The 25,457-nt window shown below is 35.8% G+C and overlaps 2 protein-coding genes across 7 annotated transcripts in view; both read left to right on the top strand.

Annotated features, from left to right (window-relative positions):
* The first annotated feature begins 2,123 nt into the window (after positions 1-2,123).
* LOC114804301 (uncharacterized) lies at positions 2,124-25,295 on the top strand. Of its 2 annotated transcripts, none has more exons than XM_054226743.1 (15): positions 2,124-2,414; positions 2,829-2,949; positions 3,430-3,549; positions 8,160-8,350; positions 8,451-8,582; positions 8,659-8,777; positions 9,810-9,936; positions 13,074-13,198; positions 13,313-13,389; positions 13,462-13,569; positions 13,660-13,959; positions 14,950-15,328; positions 15,453-15,571; positions 15,772-15,975; positions 25,229-25,295. In XM_054226743.1, the coding sequence occupies exons 1-14, from the start codon at positions 2,294-2,296 to the stop codon at positions 15,926-15,928; spliced, it is 2,196 nt and encodes a 731-aa protein (XP_054082718.1). In that variant the 5' UTR covers positions 2,124-2,293; the 3' UTR covers positions 15,929-15,975; positions 25,229-25,295. The 2 variants fall into 2 exon arrangements, with proteins under 2 accessions (XP_054082718.1, XP_054082717.1); XM_054226742.1 differs by lacking the exon at positions 25,229-25,295 and adding an exon at positions 17,115-17,284.
* The window catches only part of LOC105214793 (uncharacterized), a 30,902-nt gene continuing 24,508 nt past the window's right edge, over positions 19,064-25,457 (top strand). The window contains exons 1-4 of one of the 5 annotated variants that reach the window (XM_054226741.1): positions 21,067-21,352; positions 21,767-21,887; positions 22,376-22,495; positions 25,194-25,384. In XM_054226741.1, coding sequence (XP_054082716.1) covers positions 21,232-21,352; positions 21,767-21,887; positions 22,376-22,495; positions 25,194-25,384 — 553 coding nt within the window. In that variant the 5' untranslated portion in view covers positions 21,067-21,231. Of the gene's footprint in view, positions 19,131-21,066; positions 21,353-21,766; positions 21,888-22,375; positions 22,496-25,193; positions 25,385-25,457 lie in introns of those variants that run through there. The other 4 variants (XM_054226732.1, XM_054226736.1, XM_054226739.1 and 1 more) reach the window with 4 other exon arrangements.

Raw genomic sequence — 25,457 nt, 5'->3', positions numbered from 1 at the left:
AAGAGGTCAACTTTATGCACAACGTATGTATTTATGTTACTATTATTAAATGTCCTTCGCAGTGTAGCATCATTGGCTGTTCATGCAATATGCTGATTCGATGATGTTGCAATATTAAGAGGACTAATTGTGGACTGACTAATTGTAAACTGACCAGATATTCACCATGCGCCAAATTTTGGAGAAGACCCGTGAAAAGAGGATCGACACACACCACCTTTTTGTCGATTTTAAAGCTGCTTTCGACAGCACGAAAAGGAGCTGCCTTTACGCCGCGATGTCTGAATTTGGTATCCCCGCAAAACTAATACGGCTGTGTAAATTGACGCTGAGCAACACCAAAAGCTCCGTCATGATTGGGAAGGACCTCTCCGAGCCGTTCGATACCAGACGAAGTTTCAGACAAGGTGACTCACTCTCGTGTGATTTCTTTAACCGGAGAAAATACGAGCTGCAGAGCTAAACCGAGAAGGTACAATCTTCTACAAGAGTGTACAGCTCCTGGCGTACGCCGATGATATTGATATCATCGGAAGCAACAACCGCGCCGTTTGTTCTGCTTTTTCCCGCATGGATAAGGAGGCGAAGCGAATGGGTCTGGAGGTGAATGAGGACAAGACGAAATATCTCCTGTCATCAAACAAACAGTCGGCGCATTCACGTCTTGGCTCCCACGTCACTGTTGACAGTCATAACTTCGAGGTCGTAGATAATTTCGTATACCTGGGAACCAGCATCAACAACACGAACAATGTCAGCCTCGAAATCCAGCGCAGAATAACTCTTGCCAACAGGTGCTACTTTGGACTGAGTAGGCAATTGAACAGTAAAGTCCTCTCTCGACGAACCAAAATCAAGCTCTACAAGTCGCTTATCATTCCCGTCCTGCTTTACGGTGCAGAAGCTTGGACGATGTCAACATCAGATGAGACGACACTAGGAGTTTTCGAGAGGAAAATTTTGCGCAAGATTTATGGTCCTCAGAAAATTGGCAACGGCGAATACCGCAGATGATGGAACGATGAGCTGTACGAGTTATACGACGACATTGACATAGTTCAGCGAATAAAAAGACAGCGGCTACGCTGGCTAGGTCATGTTGTCCGAATGGACGAAAACACTCCAGCCCTGAAAGTGTTCGATGCAGTACCCGCCGGAGGAAGCCGAGGAAGGGGAAGGCCTCCACTCCGTTGGAGGGACCAGGTGGAGAGCGACCTGGTTACACTTGGGATCTCCAACTGGCGCCGAACAGCGAAGGAGAGAGACAGGTGGCGCACTATCGTCGATTCGGCTATAACCGGCTAAACGGTTGCAACGCCAATCACATACATACATACAATTGTGGGATTTTATATGACAGTTCCTACTAATCTTCTGCATTCTTTTTGAGTTATCACAGGTTTCCGCCCAATTATCTTTAAATTGTCCTTGCAATACTTAGTTTCCTTCTTTTTAATAACATTATAAACAGTATTCCATCAAATTCTATAAATTTTAACTAACTCCGAAGCCTAAACCCGAGTCTTAAACTTAGTAACAGTCTCCAATCTAGTTATAATCGATAATTCCTTTGTTTTCGATATTTTATTTACCAATTTTTATATTTTAAGGCTGAGTTAGGTTTTTAAGAATGCAATAGAATCAAATTACTACTTTTGCTCAAATCAAATCCAAGGATAAAGGCTAAATCGCCGTGTGTAAATACTTTTGACTACTGCGAGTCTTCAGTTCATTTGCTTGTTTCTCCGCCATATTTCTAGCTATTTTTGCCAAACCGACTTCATTCGCTCGGGAATAGATCAAGGTTTACAACAAAATAGCATTTTGTTACCCTGCGACAACAACAACAACAAGCGAAAGCTTTTTGTGTGAAACTTGGAAAAAAACGTCCGATGTGTAAATAATTTTGACTACCTCTGTATATATATATATATATATATACCTTTATATATATCAGTTGGATCAACGCACAACAGAAGTTTAGAACTAAAAAAAGTCAACCCTTATTAAAATAAAACATAATAATAAACAATTAAAAGCATTTCAATTACAAAGAGAAAGAATTTCAAAGAAAAACGTAATCTTTCTGTACTCTACACCAAAGAGTTTACATTGTAATATGAATCAAAAGAATGAAGTATTACATACAGACTGAAAGAAATACAAAATTTTAATTTATTATTTATATTGAAAGAATATTTTATATAATTTTTGGGAGATTATTTTTATAATTGCCAACTGAACTCAATTAATTTTATGTGGACGCAATTAACAATTCAGTAAAATAATAAAGATGTTATCATGCATGCAGAGGGGTATGGACCCGGATACCTTATATTGTTCACCAGATCCATTATTCGATGAAATTACGGAAGTATTTTTGGACACCTTCGGTACTAATACAATACCAGCGGGTAAGCAGCGCCAGTTCTTGTGTGTTTCGGGAGGTTCAAAATAATGCGTCTGAATTGATTTTCGGTGTCTCTGTTTGCCATCTTTTGGGCTTATCTGTTCCGTTGTATTATTGCAAATCATCTGAGTAAGGGATGTTATTCAAACTATTGGACCAGAGTGCTGTAATAACATATGGGTCGACCACTTTTCTGTCAAAAAAATATTTACGCAGAAATTTTGTTGACTGATATATCATTCCATTATAGCATCCGGTGTAAGGATACCATCATATTATAATATAATTAGCAGTAGTAAGTAAGAAAAGTAGAATAATAATTGGGTCTTCCAGCTGATCTGATCTAAACTTCGTTTCCTCCCAAATTTATTCATAATACTTCTATTGTAAATTAAATAATTTCTTTTTATTTTTTCAGGATATGTGAAGGGGGACAGCTATGGCCCAAAAACAAATAGACAAGATTTCGCCAAATTATTTAGAGTGTTTTACATACTTATCATACTTGCTGTTTTATGTGTTTTAGTATTGATAATGATGTAAGTAGCGAGTGAATAGTTGTGAATACTGTTATATGAATGAGTTTATGATAATTGAGAGTTCTTAATTCGATGACGATAATCACTCGCGAGCTTGAGGACTTTGTAAATCCAGCCAGCTTTTTTGTTTTGTATTGTTGTTACAAAGACCATCTACATACATATATGAGCAATTCCTGAAGTGCATTGTAATATTGTATACGAAAGTTGAGAATCTAGATATACACTCTATGGTCGAATATCGTATCTCTCTCTCTCTTCAGACCATTAATATAAAATTTATTTTAACTATAAAAGGAGTTATGAAATATGAGGATGAAGTACTGAATACTACTTTTGTTCACTGCTCGAACTTCGTGAGGCGGTACACTTACTGGAGATATTATCGAACAGACCGGTATTACTGTAGAGCACAACTTATAAAAACACAATACTCTACATTATGTACTCGTAATGATAAAGTGTACATTTTATTTCTAGGATTATTTTCTTAGTATGGTACTACAAAAGGCGCAATTATGAAGCAAAATCGTGCAGCAAAATAAAATTCTGGTCATTGTTTATTATCATACTGTTGCTGCTTTCGCTCATATTGTCAGCGTAAGTACTCCTAGAAACAATACAATCATTTTTACACGCTCGCAACAAAGTTGCTAAGAGAGTATTCTAGTTTTGTTCACATAAGTTTTCATAGTTTTGTTTGTAAATCATAAAACTAAACATATACATATATATATTTTGCGTAGGAACCGATTTAAACGATTATTGCCGAATCCACCAGAGCGCGCCCTTCATTCCTCCTTTTTGCTGTCTGGCGCCAACTGGAAACACCAAGTGAAGCCAGGTCACTTTCCTCTTGGTCTTTCCAACGGAGTGAAGGTCGTCCTCTTCCGCGGCTTCCTCCAGCGGGTACTGCATCGAACACTTTCAGAGCAGGAGTGTTATTTTATTCGCTAAACTATGTCAATGCCGTCGTATAAATCGTACAGCTCATCGTTCCATCATCTGCGGTATTCACCGTTGCCAATATTCATTCCATCTTGTGAAAAACCTTTCTCTCGAAAACCCTAAGAGTTATCTCATCGGATATTGTCACCATCCACGCTTCAGCGCTATACATCAGGACGGGAATAATAAGCGACTTGTAAGAGTGACTTGCAAGAGTGATTCTGCGTTGAATTTCTAGGCTGACATTCTTGGTGTTGTTAACGCTGCCCAAGTAGACGAAACTATCTACGACTCAAAGTTATGACTGTCAACATTGACGTGGGAGCCAAGACTCGATTGCGTTGACTGTTTGCTTGTGACAGGCGATATTTCGTCTTGTCTTCATTCACCTCCAGACCCATACGCTTCGCTTCTTTATCTAGTCTGGAAAAGGCAAAACAAACGGCGCGGTTGTTGCTTCCGATGACATGAATATCATCGGTGTACGCCAGCAGCTGTACACTCTTATAGAAGATTGCACCTTCTCTATTTAGCTCTGTAGCTCTTATTATTTTTACCAGCAATAGATTGAAGAAGTCGCACGATAGTAAGTTACCCTGTCTGAAGCCTCGTTTGGTATGCAACGGCTCGGAGAGGTCGTTCCCCATCCTGACGGAGCTTTTGGTGTTACCCAACGTCAGTTTATATAGCCGTTTTAGTTGAGCTGAGATACCAAATTCAGACATAGCGTCATAAAAGCAATTCCTTTTCGTGCTGTCAGTTGTGGTCTGCGCCACGCTGATAAGGCCCCTTCGCTTTGTTGTTCTTCAAGCGGGCAATTGCGTCTCGCTTCCCCCTTCAGTTCTCGATATCTATACCACCACGAACGTGTAATGGTCAATCGCAACGTTTCGAGGTAGGCAGTCTGTTTTCTCTCCACTGCGGAACGACAATTCTCATCGTACCAACTGGTTTTTGGCGTTGACGGAGATCAATTGTTTTGGCTGCAGCGGTATGCTATGAATTTGAGATGTCGAGCAGGAGTGCAAGACGAGTAGAAAATTTCTTGGCAGAGGCGAGTGTGTATCTTCGCTACCAGATAATGGTCCGAGTCAATATTTTGTCTTCGGAGCGTTCGCACGCCTAAAACACAGGAGACATGTCTTCCGTCTATAACAACATGATCTGGAGACAGCCACGTAACTTGATAAATTTTCTTATGGTGGATTCTGGTACTACAGACAACTATATTTCGGGCCCCAGCGAAGTCAATCAGCCTCTGGCCGTTTGGCGATGTTTCGTCATGGAGGCTGAATTTTTCGACTGTTGAGTCAAAGATATCTTCTTTACCCACCCTAACGTTAAAATCTGCAAGCACGATTTTGACATAGTGGCGGGTGCAGCGTCCATCGTCCTTCTCTTCCTTTGGGGCGTGGGCGAAAATCAGCGTTATGTTGATGAACCTCGCTTTGATACGGATTGTGGCTAAACGTTCATCCACCGGGGTGAATGCCAGGGCTCGGCGACGGAAGGTCTCTCCCACCACAAATCGAACACCAAATTTGCTATCCTTTATATGGCATCTGTAGTAGATGTCACAAGGATGGCGGTGAATAGGGCTTTAGTTGTATAAGGACGTCAACCAGCTGGTCAGAGGTACCTTCCCAATTAAAAGTCCGGATGGTGATCCTTAAAACGTTTGCAGGGGTCTCCATATATCGGTTAATATGTGAGATATCTTAGAAAAATTAAGTGAGCATATAGTATTGGATAGTGTACCTTGGTGCTGAAAATTAGTGAAATTGGTTAAGGAATTATACCAGGCCCAATACATATTAGTTTTCATTATTCTAGCATACTTTATGCCGAATATATGGGTCAAATTGTGTGTTATCTTAGTAAAATTATAGTTAATGCTCCTTGGTATGTTAGATCTGCTGACCTTCACCGTGATCTTGGTGTGAATTCAGTAGTAAACGAATTAACCAAACTTGCAAAGACTCACGAAATGAGGCTTATACATCATGTAAATGAAGAGGCATCCAGACTCATCGGAACTGCTGAATGAGAAAACCGACTGAAACGTAAGAGGCCTTCAGACTTAGCAAGGCAACTGTAGCAGCAAATGAATTTCTCTGACATTAATTAATTTTAATTTACTAGAATTGAATTGTCGTTAGTATTTAATCATTGTATGCTAGGTACAATTGTAAAAACAAAAATAAAAAATCTTAATAAAACTATATCAATAAACTAGCAGACCCGTCCACACGTTTTTGTGGCTAAGGTGTAGGTACGTTAAATTAATAAATTTTTCAATACAGAGAAAAAATTCTTACGCATAAAGACCAAAACGTTATAGCCGATAAATTTGAAAATGATTGATGCAAATCAACATAGCTTGTTAAATGCAAATGACTAAATACAAAGTTGGCTCAATCTTGGCTTCGATGACGATATTGATTAGCTTCTACACCGCCAGTCTTGTTCCATTACAAAGTCGTGGTTGATTTATGTTATACAGCGTGGCAATTTCAATGATTATAAAAATCCTTTGGGATAGTTGACTACGATTGACTGATTTGTATCTTTGTCAGCTCTCCTGGAACGAAATTCTAAATTGTCGCATTGACATCGACGACATCTTTGCTTTTTGCGATCAATATTGGTCGTTCACTCAGCCAATTATGGGAATTATATTGTTGCCGGAAAAGCACGATGGACATTTTTGAGTTTTTGAAGAGACAGGAATATATTTCAAGTGTTATTAATCCATCGAGGTATTAAGCAACAGCTTCTACAATCTAAAATAAAAAATCTTAATAAAACTATATCAATAAACTAGCAGACCCGTCCACACGTTTTTGTGGCTAAGGTGTAGGTACGTTAAATTAATAAATTTTTCAATACAGAGAAAAAATTCTTACGCATAAAGACCAAAACGTTATAGCCGATAAATTTGAAAATGATTGATGCAAATCAACATAGCTTGTTAAATGCAAATGACTAAATACAAAGTTGGCTCAATCTTGGCTTCGATGACGATATTGATTAGCTTCTACACCGCCAGTCTTGTTCCATTACAAAGTCGTGGTTGATTTATGTTATACAGCGTGGCAATTTCAATGATTATAAAAATCCTTTGGGATAGTTGACTACGATTGACTGATTTGTATCTTTGTCAGCTCTCCTGGAACGAAATTCTAAATTGTCGCATTGACATCGACGACATCTTTGCTTTTTGCGATCAATATTGGTCGTTCACTCAGCCAATTATGGGAATTATATTGTTGCCGGAAAAGCACGATGGACATTTTTGAGTTTTTGAAGAGACAGGAATATATTTCAAGTGTTATTAATCCATCGAGGTATTAAGCAACAGCTTCTACAATCTCAGTTTGATGTTGTTGCAAAAACACTTGTATGTTAGTCCTTAAATAAGCGATTTTTTATGCGCCGTACTTCCCAAATTATCAACTTGCATATTTGGAGAATATTCACTATAGCGCTATTTTTGGCGATTTTGCAAACTATGATGATTTTCGTTACTCCATTGGTCTTTATGAATATACATATGGGTCAGTATTGTGTGTCATCTTAATCCTTTCCTTACTTTTTACAAATTGTTTTGAGCTATCGACACAACTAAAATTAGCCAGATCGGTGTGGTCGTTCTCGACTTTTTGTGAGACTAACGATCAGTAATTCATGTTTATATTTATAGAATACAAATTGTTTGAATAGGAGATTAGGAAAGTGTGGATTTTATACTTTTTCGTGCAATTTTTTAATTTTTTTTTTCGTAAGAACCACACTTATTCTTCAAGGGATATTCTAAAAAAAAAGAATTAGCGAAATCAGTTCAACTGTTCTCGAGTTATGCGCTTAGCAACACATTTAGCGATTCATTTTTATATTATAGATTGCAAGAGTATTAAATGTTCAGTTGCACCCGAACTTGTTTAATATTATTTGTAAGTATTTCACACAGCACTTTACCTTAGTTTGGTCAATTAACGAATTTATCCTCAATTAAGTGAGCATGGGAAAGTACAGTATCGAGAAGAATAAATTTATCTAAGCATAAAAAATATAATAAAATATGTTACGGCATGGGTCTATTCTTTTCACTAAAAAATATTTTACAGATGTAGTAATTTACTCCCTTTTTTAATTTCCGCAAACTAATTTATCAATTTGCTGATTTCACTTATTAATTGACATATATGGTACTTATTTATAAATTAATTTTGAATTCGTCTTTATTTCATGCTCATCAATAGTTTCGGGCTCTACATGGCCTTCGCAAATATTTCAGATCTGAGGAAAATATATACAAAACCCGAAGTTGTGAGTAACGAAGATGTGATTAACGAAGATAAATTTGATAACATCGAAGACGCTGTTTCTAAAATCCTGGTTAAAGATTTTGAAAAATTAAAAACCAATTCAATTTCTAGTTGCGGGAATTCCAGTACGTCGAAAATATTAGATCTTTTAACTATACAATTTTTAGCCAATCAATTCAACATTTCCATAACGGCATTTATGGATTATTGTGTATACATTTCTAGATTCCCTAAAGGATCTTTACTCTGCCACAACCAAATTGAGGAAAATATCATCCGAAAAATACAAGAAGTTCAGCAACTACATCGACGACCACATCATTACGTCTTTTGCCTATATGTTACGGCATGAAGATGGTACATGTTATAAAAATTACAGTTTACTTGATATGCATTACATTTATAACTATTTTAATTCTTCTGTCTTCTCTAGTATACCGAATGTTTGCACGAAATTTTAGTGCTTATATGAGCGTGGAAGAGGAAGGACGAAAAATTGTCCTCGATAATAATATCACTCTTTTTGATGACTATATATTTGCACTAAGTGACGTAAGTCCTTGCAACCAAATTAATTACACCAAATTATGTTAAATGGGTGGTCTGTCAAAAACTTCACTTTTTAACCTTGAATTATTATATTCGCTACGCTGTCGAATTATCCATGAGTTCTTCCAAAAACAATGGCAGATAGCATTGTTAATTGTCTGAAATTGAATGATTTGGACCCTGGATAATTTATTCATTTCAAACATTGTGTCTCTGATTGCAGATCTCTTCACTCTCCTGATATATTGATGAAACTTGGTACACATGTTCCGTGGCACCATACGAAGGATGTTTTCGTATCATATGATCATGTCTTAGCTAATAATCGACCAATTTGAACGAAATTCGGTTCAAAGCATTTCCTTGGCATCTCAATTCTATTGTTTAAAAATGGGCGAAAACCATACACAGCCACGTTTAGTTCCCATTTACCACAATTCTGAAGTCCAACTGACCCGTTCACTTTAAAATATATAAGTTAAGCACCAGTGAAAATATCAAAAAATCTGGGGCAAAACTTTGCACAAATACTGTATTTCTAGTGTAGCATAGCCCTTATAAAAATCACCGAAATCGGGCTATAACATTTCAGGGCTCCAGTAATCGAAATTCAAAATAGACGTATTTCTTCTAATAGTCTGCCCCTGTGCAAAAATGGGTGGATTTTCATCCACTCTCGGAGGATTTTATTCCGCGTATATCGGTTAATATTTGAGATATCTTATCAAAATTAAGTGATCGTGTAATCTTGGATATACTGTAGCTTGATGGTGAAAGAGAGTGAAATCGATCCAGGAATTACCTCATTCCCCATAAACTATATATAATGATTTCGAATACTCTAGTGAATTTATAGCGAATATACGGAACGATGTGTGTGTAATCTTAATAATATTAAATAAATGAATTTCGACAGCATATATTGTTCGGTTACACCCGAACATAGCCCTTCCCTTCTTTGTAGCCGAATGATTTTTAATTTTTCTAGGTCTACTCCACATTCTATTAGTTTCATTTCATTTTTTTTCGACACAGTGGTGGGTCTTACACAATATCTCATTGACGATTACAAAACTGATGCCTTACTACGCCATAACTGCGAAATCGGATCTAAGGAAGATACGCGTTTGTATGCATATAGAGGATTATTTTGATGAAATATGTACGTATGGAAATGTATGAAATAAGCACTGTGTCAAACCCTCAAGTGAGTATAAGGCTTAATCACTTACCTGTCTCCCATCTCTTACAGCCGGTTTCACGAAACAAATTTAAGTGAAAAATAATTAATTTCAGTTTCACCACCTGACTTACTTTCTATTTAAATGGTCCCACTTTGCCATTTAAATATTTAAATACTGCCATATGCAACTATATTTCATTTCACGTTTTCCTATCAGTTGATTTTTATTTCTTTTTCATTTTGGTAAACTAATCCAATTTATTTGTTTATATAAATCAGCTGCTGTTCTTACTAACATCATAGTTAAATTAGTTATAGTTAAATAAAAATCATAATTAAAATTAAATAAAACTTAATTTTCAATGAAAAAATTTCGGGAAACCGGCGGTTAATCATTCCCACAGTTAAGCAATACACTTTAAGGTTTGAAACACAGTTGTTCTATATATCGATTCGTTCAAGATTTTTCGTGGAATAAAAATTGAAATATTTTTACTGTAATCTGTAAAGTGTAGTCTTAAATGAAGGAAGCATAAAATTGCACCCCAAATGTTTAATTATAGTAGTGGTATTCGTTTAAGCGAATATATTTACCAATCTCACATATTCATACATTTACGGCGAGAGTAAGCGAAAAACTGAAATTTGTTAAATTTTTTTGGAACAATCCCTACAAATATTGAAGTCATTTAGCAACAAGAGGGGCTAAGTTCGGGTGTAACCGAACATTTTATACACATATTTGGTATATACATATATGGTACAAAGTCCAATGAAAGTTGGAAATCCTGATATTAGTTATATGGGATATAGGGAAGATATGTCACGATTTCACTAATTTTTGGCACGGAGACATATTATTAGAAGAAACATGTTCCTTCTGAATATCTTCAAAATATCTAAGAGACTTGACTTGCCTATATTTTTTTGGTAAAAATTTTGTTAGAAGCGCTGAGGTCCTCATATTTGATATATAGGGTCTTGAAAACTTTAGAACCGATTTCGACGATTTTTAGAAGGGCGAAGCTTTAAATGCGGTATTTTTATAAAGCTCTGTTCCGATATCTTCACTAGTGCTTACTTTATATATTGTAAAGTAAACGATTCAGATGGATTTCAGAGCTCTGGTATATCGAAAGTGGGCGTGGTTGTGAACCGATTAGCACTATTTTCACAACATATCATTGGGAAGCTAGGAAGATATTATGAACAGAATTTCATTGAAATTGGTCGAGTAGTTTCGGAGATATGGGTTTTGACCCATAAGTGGGCGGAACCACGCACATTTCAAATTTTGTATACCATTTGAAATTTAAGGTTTCTGGTGGTTTTCCTTACTGAATTAAAATATTTTTAGTAGTTTTCAACATAACCTTTGTATGGGAGGTGGGCGCGGTTATAATCCGATTTTCTCCATTTTTGGACTGTATAAGGTAGTACCTAAAAGAAACGACTCTAGAAAGTTTCCTTGATATAGCTTGAATAGTTTACAAGATATGTACAAAGAACTTAGTAGGTAGAAGTAAAAACTTAAAAAAAATAACATCCATATATGCCCCTTCACAGTGCGATCCTTCATACCAAATTTTATATTATATTAATATTTCAATAGCTTAATTTATGGCTTAGTTATAGCTCTTTATATGTTTTCGGTTATTGCCATTTTGTGGGCGTGGGAGTGGTTCAATTACGCCGATCTTCGAACTTAACCTTCTTATGGTGCCAAGGAACACGTGTTCCAAGTTAAGATATCTCAATTTTGACTCAAGTTACAGCTTGCAAGGGTGGACAGACGGACAGACAGACATCCGGATTTGAATTTTACTCGTCACCCTGATCACTTTGGTATATATAACCTTATATCTAACTCGTTTAGTTTTAGGTCTTACAACCAACCGTTATGTGAACAAAACTATAATACTCTCTTTAGCAACTTTGTTGCGAGAGTATAAAAATGACGGTAATCTAATTGCGTTTATTTTGAGTATTCAATACTAAATATCATACCCAGATAACCAATATAGAAAAGAACGCGAAATTAACCCTTTCGAACCCGAAAGTCAACCGCTTAAGATAAAAATATACTTATTTGGCATCACTAAATATAAATTTGCAATCACATTTTCTGTAATCCATTTTACTTAGATGTTAACCGATGTCCCTTATTAGTATTATCTTAACTATGATATTAAATATTTTCGTTATTATGTCCGGATTAGCTCCTCTTTCGAGTTTTTGAAGTGACATTAATCTGTTGGAAATGTAAATAATCCATCGAGGTGCCAACTACAGTAAGGTCTAGCAACTGCTTCTATAATCGCAGTTTGATCTCTTCGTTAATTGGCGATTCTTTATGTGCCGCCACAAATTAGATGATTTTAGTCATTAGTCAATCAGCAACAGTTGATCGAGGAATAACTGGATGAGTCCGGCGTAATCACATGCCAACAGTATAATGATTCCACCAAAAATGTTTTATGTTTTTTGTTTGCGTTGTCGCGTACATCTTTTAATGTCCTGTAGTGCCTCCAGCAGCCTTTTGTGGGCTATTGTGTGTTCGTCTTCGCTATAGCGCTATTTTTAGCGATTTTGCAAACTGGTGTTTCGTTGATTTACAATTTACAGTTTGCGATCGAATTTTTGCCAATATCAATACAATTGGAAACTTTTTTCCAGAACCCCAAAGAAAAGAAAGAAACTAAATCTTTTCAGATCCCCTATTACAGTTTGTATTTAACTATCGAATATCGCAAGTTTGTTTGGCGTTAGCGACGGAGGAGTCGTAATTGTGATATTTTCCATTAAATTGTGCAGTTAGGCTTGATCTTATATTCCACGTCAGTTTATACACATTACTTGCGCAACGCAATCGCTACGTAAACCTATCCGATGTGCGTAAATGAATTTTCATACAAATTTTACAAGTCAATTACGCAATGGTAAACTTATACTTTTTACGAGGTTTACGAGGCTTTTACACATTTAAACGAATACCCCTAGTTTAAAATACTTTTAGAGACAAAATAAAAGTATTTAGAAATCTGATCGAATCGAAATTCAATAAAATCATTATTCGAAATTAATACTGAACAAATGCAAATTTGTATACTCAAAAGCGGTGAGCGTTAACCAACAAAGAAATTTTATTAACGAAAAGTTTGAATCGATATTTGAGACGACAACTAGGGATCATAAGGCTCCATACAAGTTTGGATACATTATATGTATTATAGCCACTGTGGTAAGTGTTTTTAATGTGACTTTCAAACTGGTACAATTTGTACAATATATCTACAACCATGTTTAAGAACGTACCTAACTGAACTGTATTTTTTAAATATTAAACTATTTGCAGGTTCTTATCTTTTTTCTTATTTTTCTATTGTGCAGTTTGTGTTTGAAATTTAAAACTATGGTCAAACCTCTCATATTGTAAGCTTCACCACTAACCCACAAATATAATTTTTGGCATTGCTCTATCTTTTCGACATCTGACGCTTTCAGTATCTACATAATGCTCACATTGGTTTTCATTCTCATGGCTTTCGTCACATTTTACCATTTCTTCTATGGAGTTATTGAATATAATGGATTGTGTGAATATAATGCAAGGTATCTGATCCCACACTACCAAATACCGGTTTATCATAATTTTATTTGTGTAAAGTACCAAATTATCTATATTTGTTTGTTTCTTTACAGAAAAGCAAATGTGGATAGTTTCAGACGTAGGATGCTTCAGGCATGCACGAGTAATCAGAATGTGTATACATTATTGGCAGAAAATCATTGGATAAACGGTTTATCTGAATGGAATACGATCGATGATTCTGAAATTTATGACGATTGCATAGACACTTGTACCCCATTGGAACGACTATTCTTATTTAAATTGGATGAGTCGGTTAGGGAATATCCAAAGGAATGTTTTTGTCAATATAAAGGAATAGATAAAAAGTGGCTAAAAAACATCGAAAGCAAGTATAAGGAATATGCGAAAACGTAAGAAAGACAGATAATCGAATTTTAGATACTCTCCCAAATTAAATTGTATTTTCTCGAGATCTGAGACAACAGAAATTAGAAATTTGGCTTCTGATAAGTATAAACCGGATTGATATTTACTGGACAGATATTTACATGTTTATATTTGTTCATATAAACGTTGTTTATAACATCTTAAACTAATCGAGTTAGGTATTGAGTTATATATATACTATAGCGGTAAGAGTGACGAGTAGAGTTGAACTCCGGAAATCTGCCTGTCTGTCCTGTCTATTCAAGGAAGCTATAACTTGAGTAAAGGAATGGTGTCATGTTCCCTGACACCATCGGACAGTTGCTGTTGTAGATTGGCATTGCCACGTCCACATGATGGCGTTAACCGATAACCAATAAAGTGCTATAATTAACCCATAAATAAATATATTCAAGGAGTGTTCAACATCTGAAGATAATGTTATTTTTTGAAAACAAATATTTATTAATTCATCTATATTAATGTTGTCACTTTCAAAGTAGCCCCTTTCGAAATTATGCACTTATGCCAGCGCTTCTTCCAAACGTCGACACACTTCGCAAACGCACTTTTTGAGACAACCGCTAGCTCTTTTAGTGATTTCTCATATGCTTGTAAAAAGAATGCCCTTAAAGTGTTCTTTATTTTTAGAAATAGGAAAAAGTCACATGTAGTCATATCTGGCGAATATGAAAGTCTGGAAGATATCCAGATTTTTAACCACGTTATCGACCGAATGGTCAGACGGTCGGGCATTTCCTATAAGACTTGAGATTTTCGTCTCTCACGTTCCTATCTCCCATGTTAGATCAAACTGATAAATTCCATTAAATTCGGTAGTAGATTCATTAGTTCAGGAGTGAACAACTTAAAACTTAACAACTTTGCATAAAAAGAAGAAAATAATTATATATGTATATGTACAGACCAAATATATTTTCATTGTTTTACCATTATATTTTTTCAATGTAAAGCATGACTGACTTCCCATCAACCGAAACTTATTATTCGGACCGAATTCGTAAAACCTCCTGTGTTTTGGATCTGGCAAAACAAATGGACACGCCATTCACTAAAAAAATATATAAAAGTTGCACTAGTGCTTTTGATATTGGAACAGAATTTGCCGAAACATTCCGAACGGCTCTTGATGAAGTAAATGATATGTGTCAAACAACTATCGACTCTTGTTCGGCATATATTAGAGAACTTAACGACCTCGTTCAAAACATAACTGATTTTAAAATAAAATCTGAGGACCAGCTTAAGCTTCAGTTTGGAACCTGTGATGATATGTTTAGAACTTCAAGGATAAAGCAGGAGAAATATTGTAACTGTGACATATACACATTGGTAAGATTAATTTGTGTAATTACCATTTAAAAATTACCCCATATAACGGTATTTCTTTTGTCAATACCAAAACATCACATCTCCAATAATTATAGTTTTACCATATATACATATATATTTGTAGAATGGTGTCTGGGTTGGGAGTCTTATATTCTTGTTGGGCACACTTTTGGCTCTCCTGCTTTTGCCTTGCTTATTGTATCTATTCGTCAAATGTAGCGGGAAGGATCGTTTGCTGTCAAGGTAATAATAAACTGTCTATGTGTTTATGTATGGAGCTCTTAAGATATGCGATCATTAGAATTTTTATAGTGGAGAGATAAAATTGTAGATCTACAAAAATTATTTCAGTTCTTTATATACACTCACACTCGTCTTTATAGTATATCGCATATCTACTATCTACATAATCACAAATAATCAACAAAAAATTAATTTTACAGCACGAGCCGTGAAGTCAGAGATAGAGAAGGTGATGATAGTTTGGGTAGAGACTCTGCTTATTCAATACTATTGCCAGCTATAACTCTACCAAAGCATGTAATAAACTCAATACGGGATGATCCGCGGGTTAGATACAAAGTAAAAAAAATTAATTAATTTGAAAGCATTCAACCAATCCCGAAATACATCACATGTCGCATGACGTAAGTCCATGAATAAATTTTATGTAGTATTTAATTGAACCAAATTAATCTTTTTATTGAGTTATTATTGAGAATTGGTTATAGAGTTATAAGTAAAGCCTCCATAATCGAAATATTCGCTTTTGAATTTCGATCTTTACTTTACTGAAAACGCCATTATTAATTATAGTTTTTTGAAAATTCAGGTTTCTTCTCATTCAAAAAACTAGATTTTTTTATTTCAGTGTTTATTGCTGACAGATTTACAGTTTAAATTTAATATTATATAAATACACATACCACTAGAAAGGTCATATAACCACATTCACAACCATACCAAATTTTAAAAACTAGGCACTGTGTTTTTTCGAAATATAAAGTTTTTATATTTTCAAACATAGAAAATGTAATACTAGCAGAACGCTCCGGCTTCGCACGTGTTTAAACAAACATTTCAATAAGTTTTTACACCCTTATACACATTCTCCTATGCATATGTATGTACTTTCCCGTTTCTTGCGTGGGTTCATTTTAAAAAAGTAAAATGAGTAAAATTCGAACATGAAATTATATCATATCACAATGAGTTAATACTTGATTACGACCTCTACTCTTTGGTGTCCGTTGTCTATGTGTCTGATTATAAAGGCGTTGGGAACGCTCAGAGATCGACGCCCTATTGCGAGCTTGTATATTTCTAATATTTTGTTCTGATCGTTGTGATACCCTCACCTGGGAACTATTTCCAGAAAGATGAGATAAATAAATATGTCCTATGTTACTCGGGGTGAATGTATCTTTCCAATGGTGGAAGAATTTTTGAAATCGGCACAGTAGTTTTTGAGTTTATTCATTACAAACATACATACAAATCTTTCCTCTTTATAATGGTAGTATAGATAAACCTGCTCGAAAAATGTTATTGATCATTGTTATATTAGGAAAATGTATTTTAGATTTTCTAGTGACACATACTTTAATTAATAATAACGATTTTCAAAAAGTGGTAAGTATTTTCGAAATTGGAGGACAATTTTGGAGGCTACTTCAAAAACCGGAAATATGTATTTTTATTTACGACTCAATCTCCAGGAAAATATACAGTTTGGCTCAATACCCAACCTAGTATTGTATAGTGTAAAGTGTAATTATATTTTCAGGTGAAAATAAAAAATAAAAACCAAAGCGAATGAATTTTAGTTGGTGATGATATGTGAGTGTATGAGCATTGAAAGAAATTACATCTAATTGTATTAAATTGTATTCAATTTAAATTTTCCAAAAATTATATTATATTATATAATTAAATACAATTATATTTATAACCTTTTTTAATATTTTATTTTTGAAAAGCAATATTTATACATCCGTTTACATTAATGTTGTCGCCTTCAGAATAGTCCACATTCGTTAATATGCTCTTATGCCAGCGCTTCTTCCAATCATCGAAACTCGTATCAAACTTGATTTTTGGGAAAGCCTTTGGATCTTTCAGCGATATCTCGATGACCCAGGGTGGATATGCAGACACGGACATCGTTACAGTATTATTTCTGGTCTAGAATTCACTAGCGGAGCAGCTTTCGGTCTTGCCGAGCCAGAATGCTGCCACTGAGACGATTGAGCCGTATTTCTTGTGTGTGAACCTATGTTTCGTCACCTGTTGTAACACGTTTCAGTAATTCGGCATGGTCGTTGACTTCATTTAGTGATTCCTGAACAACTTCCATTCCCCACTGTTCTAGTTCAAAATTCAACAAAACATTCGAAAAATATCCATAGCATGAGCTAATCGATTTGCCAACATTATCAGCGCCTTCTGTGATTGTGATTCGGCGAACATTCATAATTATTACTTTAATTTTTTACACATTTCAATCGGTAATTCATGTGTTTGCTCTAATATATATGTATATGTGTTCTCTGCCTACCTCGCAAAGTTCCTATTGACCACAACATATACGGGGTGGAATAAATATCGAAAGAAGTGGGGAACGAGACGCACTTGCAGACATAAACATAAAGAGTCCGAAATGTGAGAGTATGAAGAGCTGGAAAAACGGACAGTTTTATGAAAAGCTGTGGCGATTTACAGAAGGTCTAAGACCGGAGCATTCTCATGTAGGGACCAATGAGATAATCTGGTCACTGATATTCAGGGCATACTGAGTTTATGAAGGAAGCACTTCCCCAACCTGCTGAATGACAGTGAAAGTTCCACACCATTAGATGGCGAACCAGATACCAAAATCGATGATGTGCCGAAATTGAAATGACAATTATCCACTTGAAGAATAACAGAGCAGGGAGGCTGATGAAATGTCGGCATATTAAAATACTGCGGCGAAAAACTAACAAGGTACTTGTATCAGCTTCTTTGCAGAATACTATCAGACCAAAGCATGCCCGACGATTGGAACCTCAGTGTGCTCTGCCCAATCCACGGCAGTGTTGACAGCCATTGCTTTAAAGTTATAGATAATTTCGTCTATCTTGGAACCAGCCGGAACAATACCAATAGTATCAGCTGTTAAACAAAAAACAGAATCGCAATTGAAAAGACTATACGTACCCCTCATATAACACATTTTGAATGATTGGTTCACTTTACATACATTTTCAAAGCCCTAGATATGGACCTTGAAGACCTCAGAGCCAATGAAAACTTTTTTACCGAAAATACCATACAAATTACAACAATATACTAAATTTTTGGAATTTTTTTTATGAAACTTTCAGTGATATTTTCTTCTTCAGAATCACTCATTTTTTTAGCTGTTCACTATACAAAACTTAAATTGCAAATGCAATTTACGCTCTTATCGCAGCTCTGTTATGCACACCATACAAAACTATAACTCGACGCTATGCTCTTGTCGCTGCTCTTATCGACGCTCTTATCACTTATCGCAGCTCCGACATGCACGCAGCCAACCCTTAGAACAATAATTGGGTCTTCCAGCTGATCTGATCTGAACTTTAACTTTAGTTCCTCCCAAACTTTTACATAATTCTTCTATTGTAAATTAAATAATTTTTTTTTTTATATTTTCAGAATATGTGAAGGGTGACAGCTACGGCCCAAAAACAAACAGACAAGATTTCGCCTTATTATTTAGATTGTTCTACATACTTATCGTACTAGCTGTTTTATGTGTTTTAGTATTGATAATGATGTAAGCGGCTCATCGTTCCATAAATATTGCGCAAAACCCTTCTCTCGAAACCCCCAAGAGTCCACTCATCGGATGTTGTCATCGTCCACGCTTCAGCGTCATACATCAGGACGGGAATAATAAGCGCTTGTAGAATTTGATTTTGGTTCGTCGAGAGAGGACTTTACTTTTCAATTGCCTACTCAGTCCAAAGTAGCAACAAAAGAAATTCAAAGGGAATATGTTTTTTCTAATAATATATCTCCTGTGTCAAAAAATAGTGAAATCGGGTCATAACTTCCCCTCGCTTACTTGACCTCCACCAAGGTTTTAATTGAGTCACACTCATTCAATAAAATATATGTTGAGATTGAAAACTTTAATATGCTAGTGGAAAGCGTATTTATAGATATCTTAACATATGATTGCCTTTATGACAAATATTATCATCTGTCCCACCCTTGACCCCGCGCTACCACTACACACTAACATAAACCATAACTCTTGCCTTATATGTCTCATACTTCACCCTACGTAAACCCTAGCGTGATCTCATAATCTCCTTAAAAGTGCAAAAAATCAAACTTGACATCACCAGAAATCAATATTTGGAGAAAACGCGAAAAATTCGAAACCAAGCTTGACCGACTCCTTCCATACCGACACCTTCCATATCTTGGAACCAGCATGAACAACACCAATAGTATCAGCTGTTAAATAAAGTTAAAAGTTATGCCTTAGAAAGGCATAATGCTGCTAAACACTATAATATGATGTTATCGCCGAACTATATGGTGGTATGATGACATCATATCTCAGCCATCAAAGTTTCAGGATTTTTCACCCCAAAACATTCAACGGTATTTTGTTAATAGACTTAGGTTAGGTTATATATTAAGATTAAAACGAAGCGCTGTGAAGCTGCATACATATATTGTTTACTACTACAGTCACCGATTCGCGAGGATGTTCAAAAATTGAGATCCACAGAATTTTATACTTGATCTTGCATAGACGGAACATTCCACAAGGAGGGGTTGAGCGCCCTTGACATCTTACGAGATTTCCCTTAGGTCAGAAGAAGGATCTTGTGACTGACCAGCCCATGCCCAGCTCATCTAAAGCCCAATTGTCCAGTAGATCTCAAAGGCGTAGATGCTCCTCCTTATTCACATTCTATTGTAGTTAAGGCTAACGTAACTAGCCTTAAAAGTTATATTACCTAGAATTCCTCTGTGGTCAGGCACCCAAACTAGTTTAATCGTGAAGATCTAACTGGTATCGATTGAAAGTGAGGGTAGACGTTTATTTACCAGTCTCGGGCGCATCGTCAGTGAGCGCTTAACACCAGAGTGAATCCTCACTTCACTCAAGGACGAAGAATGTTACGTTTCAAAGCAATAGATCCGTTTGCGCCTTAAAAATGCTAAAATAGTCTTGAAGACATATGAAGCGCCCTCCACCACACAAGGATAACACCGAATATTAATTTAGCTATGGTTTCATATAGCTAACGAACTACCTAATATACATAGACCTAATCATATTAAAAAGGTTGTTAATATTGATTAAATTGTTAATATTGATACTTGTTCCTTACAATTGTTTTTATTACCAAAATTTTACTGTTTCACATGAACAAATTATGTAACATGTAGGACATCCGCATTTTGAACTCTCTATCTACATATACATATCTACCTCTCCTACTTTTAATAAAGAAATACACCTGGGTTCCTTTTAACAGTATCGGTCCACCATATATAAACATATATTATATATCAGTTGGATCAATGTACGACAGAAGTTTAGAGCTAAACAAAACTTAACCCTTATTAAAATAAAAAATAATAATAACGAATTAAAAGCATTTCAATTACAAAGAGAAAGAATTTCAAAGAAAAACGTAATCTTTCTGTACTCTACACCAAAGAGTTTACATTGTAATATGAATCAAAAGAATGAAGTATTATATACAGACTGAAAGAAATACAAAATTTTCATTTATTATTTATATTGAAAGAATATTTTATATAATTTTTTGGAAATTATTTTTATAATTGCCAACTGAACTCAATTAATTTTATGTGGACGCAATTAACAATTCAGTAAAATAATAAAGATGTTATCATGCATGCAGAGGGGTATGGACCCGGATACCTTATATTGTTCACCAGATCCATTATTCGATGAAATTACGGAAGTATTTTTGGACACCTTCGGTACTAATACAATACCAGCGGGTAAGCAGCGCCAGTTCTTGTGTGTTTCGGGAGGTTCAAAATAATGCGTCTGAATTGATTTTCGGTGTCTCTGTTTGCCATCTTTTGGGCTTATCTGTTCCGTTGTATTATTGCAAATCATCTGAGTAAGGGATGTTATTCAAACTATTGGACCAGAGTGCTGTAATAACATATGGGTCGACCACTTTTCTGTCAAAAAAATATTTACGCAGAAATTTTGTTGACTGATATATCATTCCATTATAGCATCCGGTGTAAGGATACCATCATATTATAATATAATTAGCAGTAGTAAGTAAGAAAAGTAGAATAATAATTGGGTCTTCCAGCTGATCTGATCTAAACTTCGCTTCCTCCCAAATTTATTCATAATACTTCTATTGTAAATTAAATAATTTCTTTTTATTTTTTCAGGATATGTGAAGGGGGACAGCTATGGCCCAAAAACAAATAGACAAGATTTCGCCAAATTATTTAGAGTGTTCTACATACTTATCGTACTTGCTGTTTTATGTGTTTTAGTAGTGATAATGATGTAAGTAGCGAGTGAATAGTTGTGAATACTGTTATATGAATGAGTTTATGATAATTGAGAGTTCTTAATTCGATGACGATATTCACTCGCGAGCTTGAGGACTTTATAAATCCAGCCAGCTTTTTTTGTTTTGTATTGTTGTTACAAAGACCATCTACATACATATATGAGCAATTCCTGAAGTGCATTGTAATATTGTATACGAAAGTTGAGAATCTAGATATACACTCTATATCGTATCTCTCTCTCTTCAGACCATTAATATTAAATTTTATTATAACTATAATAGGCGTTAGGAAACAATATGTTGTATGAAATCGGATGATGAAGTACTGAATACTACTTTTGTTCACTTTTTGAACTTCGTGAGGTGGTACACGTACTGGAGATATTATCGAGCGGACCGGTATTACTTTAGAGCCCTACTTACAAAACACAATACTCTACATTATGTACTCGTAATGATAAATTGTACATTTTATTTCTAGGATTATTTTCTTAGTATGGTACTACAAAAGGCGCAATTATGAAGCAAAATCATGCAGCAAACTAAAATTCTGGTCATTGTGTATTATCATACTGTTGCTGCTTTCGCTCATATTGTCAGTGTAAGTACTCCAATCAACAATCATTTTTACATGCTCGCAACAACGTTGAATCCACCAGAGCGAGCCACTCATTCCTCATTTTTGCTTTCTGGCTCCAACTGGAAACACCAAGTGAAGCCAGGTCACTTTCCACTTGGTCTTTTCAACGGAGTGAAGGTCGACCTGTTCCGCGGCTTCCACCAGCGGGTACTGCATCGAATACTTTCAGAGCAGGAGTGTTTTCATCCATGACGTAGCCGCTATCTTTTTATTCGCTAAACTATGTCAATGTCGTCGTATAAATCGTACAGCGTTCCATCGTCAACGGTATTCGCCGTTGCCAATATTTAAGGGACCATAAATCTTCCGCAAAACCTTTCTCTCGAAAACTCCTAGTACCGTCTCATCGGATGTTGACATCGTCCACGCTTCTGCACCGTAAAGTAGGACGGGAATGATGAGAGACTTGTAGAGTTTGGTTTTTGTTCGTCGAGAGAGGACTTTACTTTTCAATTGCCTACTCAGTCCATAGTAGCACCTGTTGGCAAGAGTGGCTAACATTGTTATTGCTGTTAATGCTGGTTCCCAGATAGACGAAATTATCTACGACTTCAGAGTTATGACTGTCAACATTGACGTGGGAGCCAAGACTCGAATGCGCTGACTGTTTGTTTGACGACAGGAGATATTTTGTCTTGTCCTCGTTCACCACCAGACCCATACGCTTCGCTTCCTTATCTAGTCTGGAAAAAGCAGAACTAACGGCGCGGGTCATTGGCGTACGCCAGTAGCTGTATACTCATATAGAAGATTGTATCTTTTCTATTTAGCTCTTCAGCTCGTATTATATTTTCCAATATGAAGTTACAGAAGTCACACGATAGTGAGTCACCTTGTCTAAAAGCTCGTTTAGTATCGAACAGCTCGGAGAGGTCCTTTCCAATCATAACGGACCTTTTGGTGTTGCTCAATGGGATACCAAATTCAGACATCGTGTCATAAAGGCAGCTCCTTTTAGTGCTGTAGAAAGCAGCTTTAAAATCGACAAAAAGGTGGTGTATGTCAATCCTCTTTTCACGGGTCTTCTCCAAGATTTGGCGCATGGTGAATATCTGGTCAATTTTGGATTTTCCAGGTCTAAAGCCACACTGATAAGGTCCAATCAGTTCGTTGACTGTGGGCTTTAGTATTTCACACAGTACGTTCGATAGAACCGGCGATAGGCGATAATTAGGAGGCCAACGAAAATTGGCACAGATTGTGTGATCTTCATGCCATGTTTCGTCATGGAGGCTGAATTTTCCGACTGTTGTGCCAAATACACCTTCTTTACCCACCCTAGCGTTGAAATCGCGGCGGGGGCAGCGTCGATCGTCCATCTCTTCCATTTGGGCGTGGGCGGAAATCAGCGATATGTTGAAGAACCTCGCTTTGATGCGGATTGTGGCTAGACGGTCATCCACCGGGGTGATGGTCATCATCAAAAGTGGGATTTCTCATCAGAGGCACTGTTTGGTCTTTCATTGGGGAGGTTTTTTTATGTGGTTGGTCCCAAACCCCTACGCAGAACCGTAGAAACTTCACGTAGAAGCTTCACTTGGTCTAAACCGGAAGTCTTGAGCAACTTGAGTATTATGCAAAAGAAACGTTCCTGGCCACTCCCAAGTGAATGGCAATCGGAAACTTGCCTCACTTGCGTAAACTTCTACATATGATCCCATACCCTATATCCGCATATATCGCTTAATATGTGAGATATCTTAGAAAAATTAAGTGATCATATAGTTTTGGATACAGTGTACCTTGGTGGTGAAAATTAGTGAAATTGGTTCAAGAATTATACCAGCCCTCATACATATAAATTTTCATTATTCTAGTGGACTTTATGCCGAATATATGGGTCATATTGTGTGTTATCTTAATAAAACTGTATCAATAAATTGGAGGGTATAATGGGTATTTAGGCGCCTGATTGGTACAACTTAAAAGATAGGATAGTTTAAGTTTCAAATTTTAGTCGCAATATCCATTCGTCTGTCCATTCGGTCAAGCGATAATTTGAATTGAAATCTAGATATCTTAATACAACTTCGTACACGTTACAATTAGCAATATATCTCATATTGTAGATAGACAAAACCGGACAAATGCAAAAAAAAAAATAAAAAAAGAAGTTAAGAAAAAATAAGACTTTAATACTTTGAGAAGGTTGGTATTCTAGTTTGATAAATTGGCGGGAAAAAATCAAAGACAGAGTTTTGTTATATTTATCGCAAAGTACTAAAGCTGACGGAAAACTTGGAAAGTAGTGAAAGTAGTAGAGCTTCTCAAGATAGTAGAGAAAGGCTTCACTAAAAATTAGATAATGGACGTAACACTACACACTACTCTTTGACCGCTTTTATCCAAATCGGATGCATATTATTTTGACATCCTTATGTACTTTTGATAATGAGAATAACGGACGTACAAAACATTGTATGGCGAAAAGTTGAAACACTTCGATCAAAATGTATTAATCTGCAAATAGTTAACTAGAAAAGAATTTAACATACATTATACCTTATCCACAGCGATGCGTGGCCCGGCCACTAATAATATTTATATTTCCTAAGCATTTCACACAGCACTTTATTTTTCACTTATTAATTGACATATGTATTTGGTACTTATTTACAAATTAATTTTGAATTATTTTTTGTTTTATGCTTATCAAAAGTTTCGGACTCTACATGGCCTTCGCAAATATTTCAGATCTCAAGAAAATATATACAAAACCCGATGTTGTGAGTAACGAAGATGTGATTAACGAGGAAAAATTTGATAACATCGAAGACACTGTTTCCAAAATCCTGGTTAAAGATTTTGAAAAATTAAAAGATTTTGCAATTTCTAGTTGCGGGAATTCCAGTACGTCGAAAATATTAAATCTTTTAACTATACAATTTTTAGCCAATCAATTGAACATTTCCATAACGGCATT

This window comes from Zeugodacus cucurbitae, chromosome 3 (assembly GCF_028554725.1).
Source record: "Zeugodacus cucurbitae isolate PBARC_wt_2022May chromosome 3, idZeuCucr1.2, whole genome shotgun sequence".
Lineage (NCBI taxonomy): Eukaryota > Metazoa > Arthropoda > Insecta > Diptera > Tephritidae > Zeugodacus > Zeugodacus cucurbitae.
The sequence above is the reverse complement of the archived record's forward strand: the minus strand, read 5'-3'. Positions and strand labels throughout refer to the sequence as shown.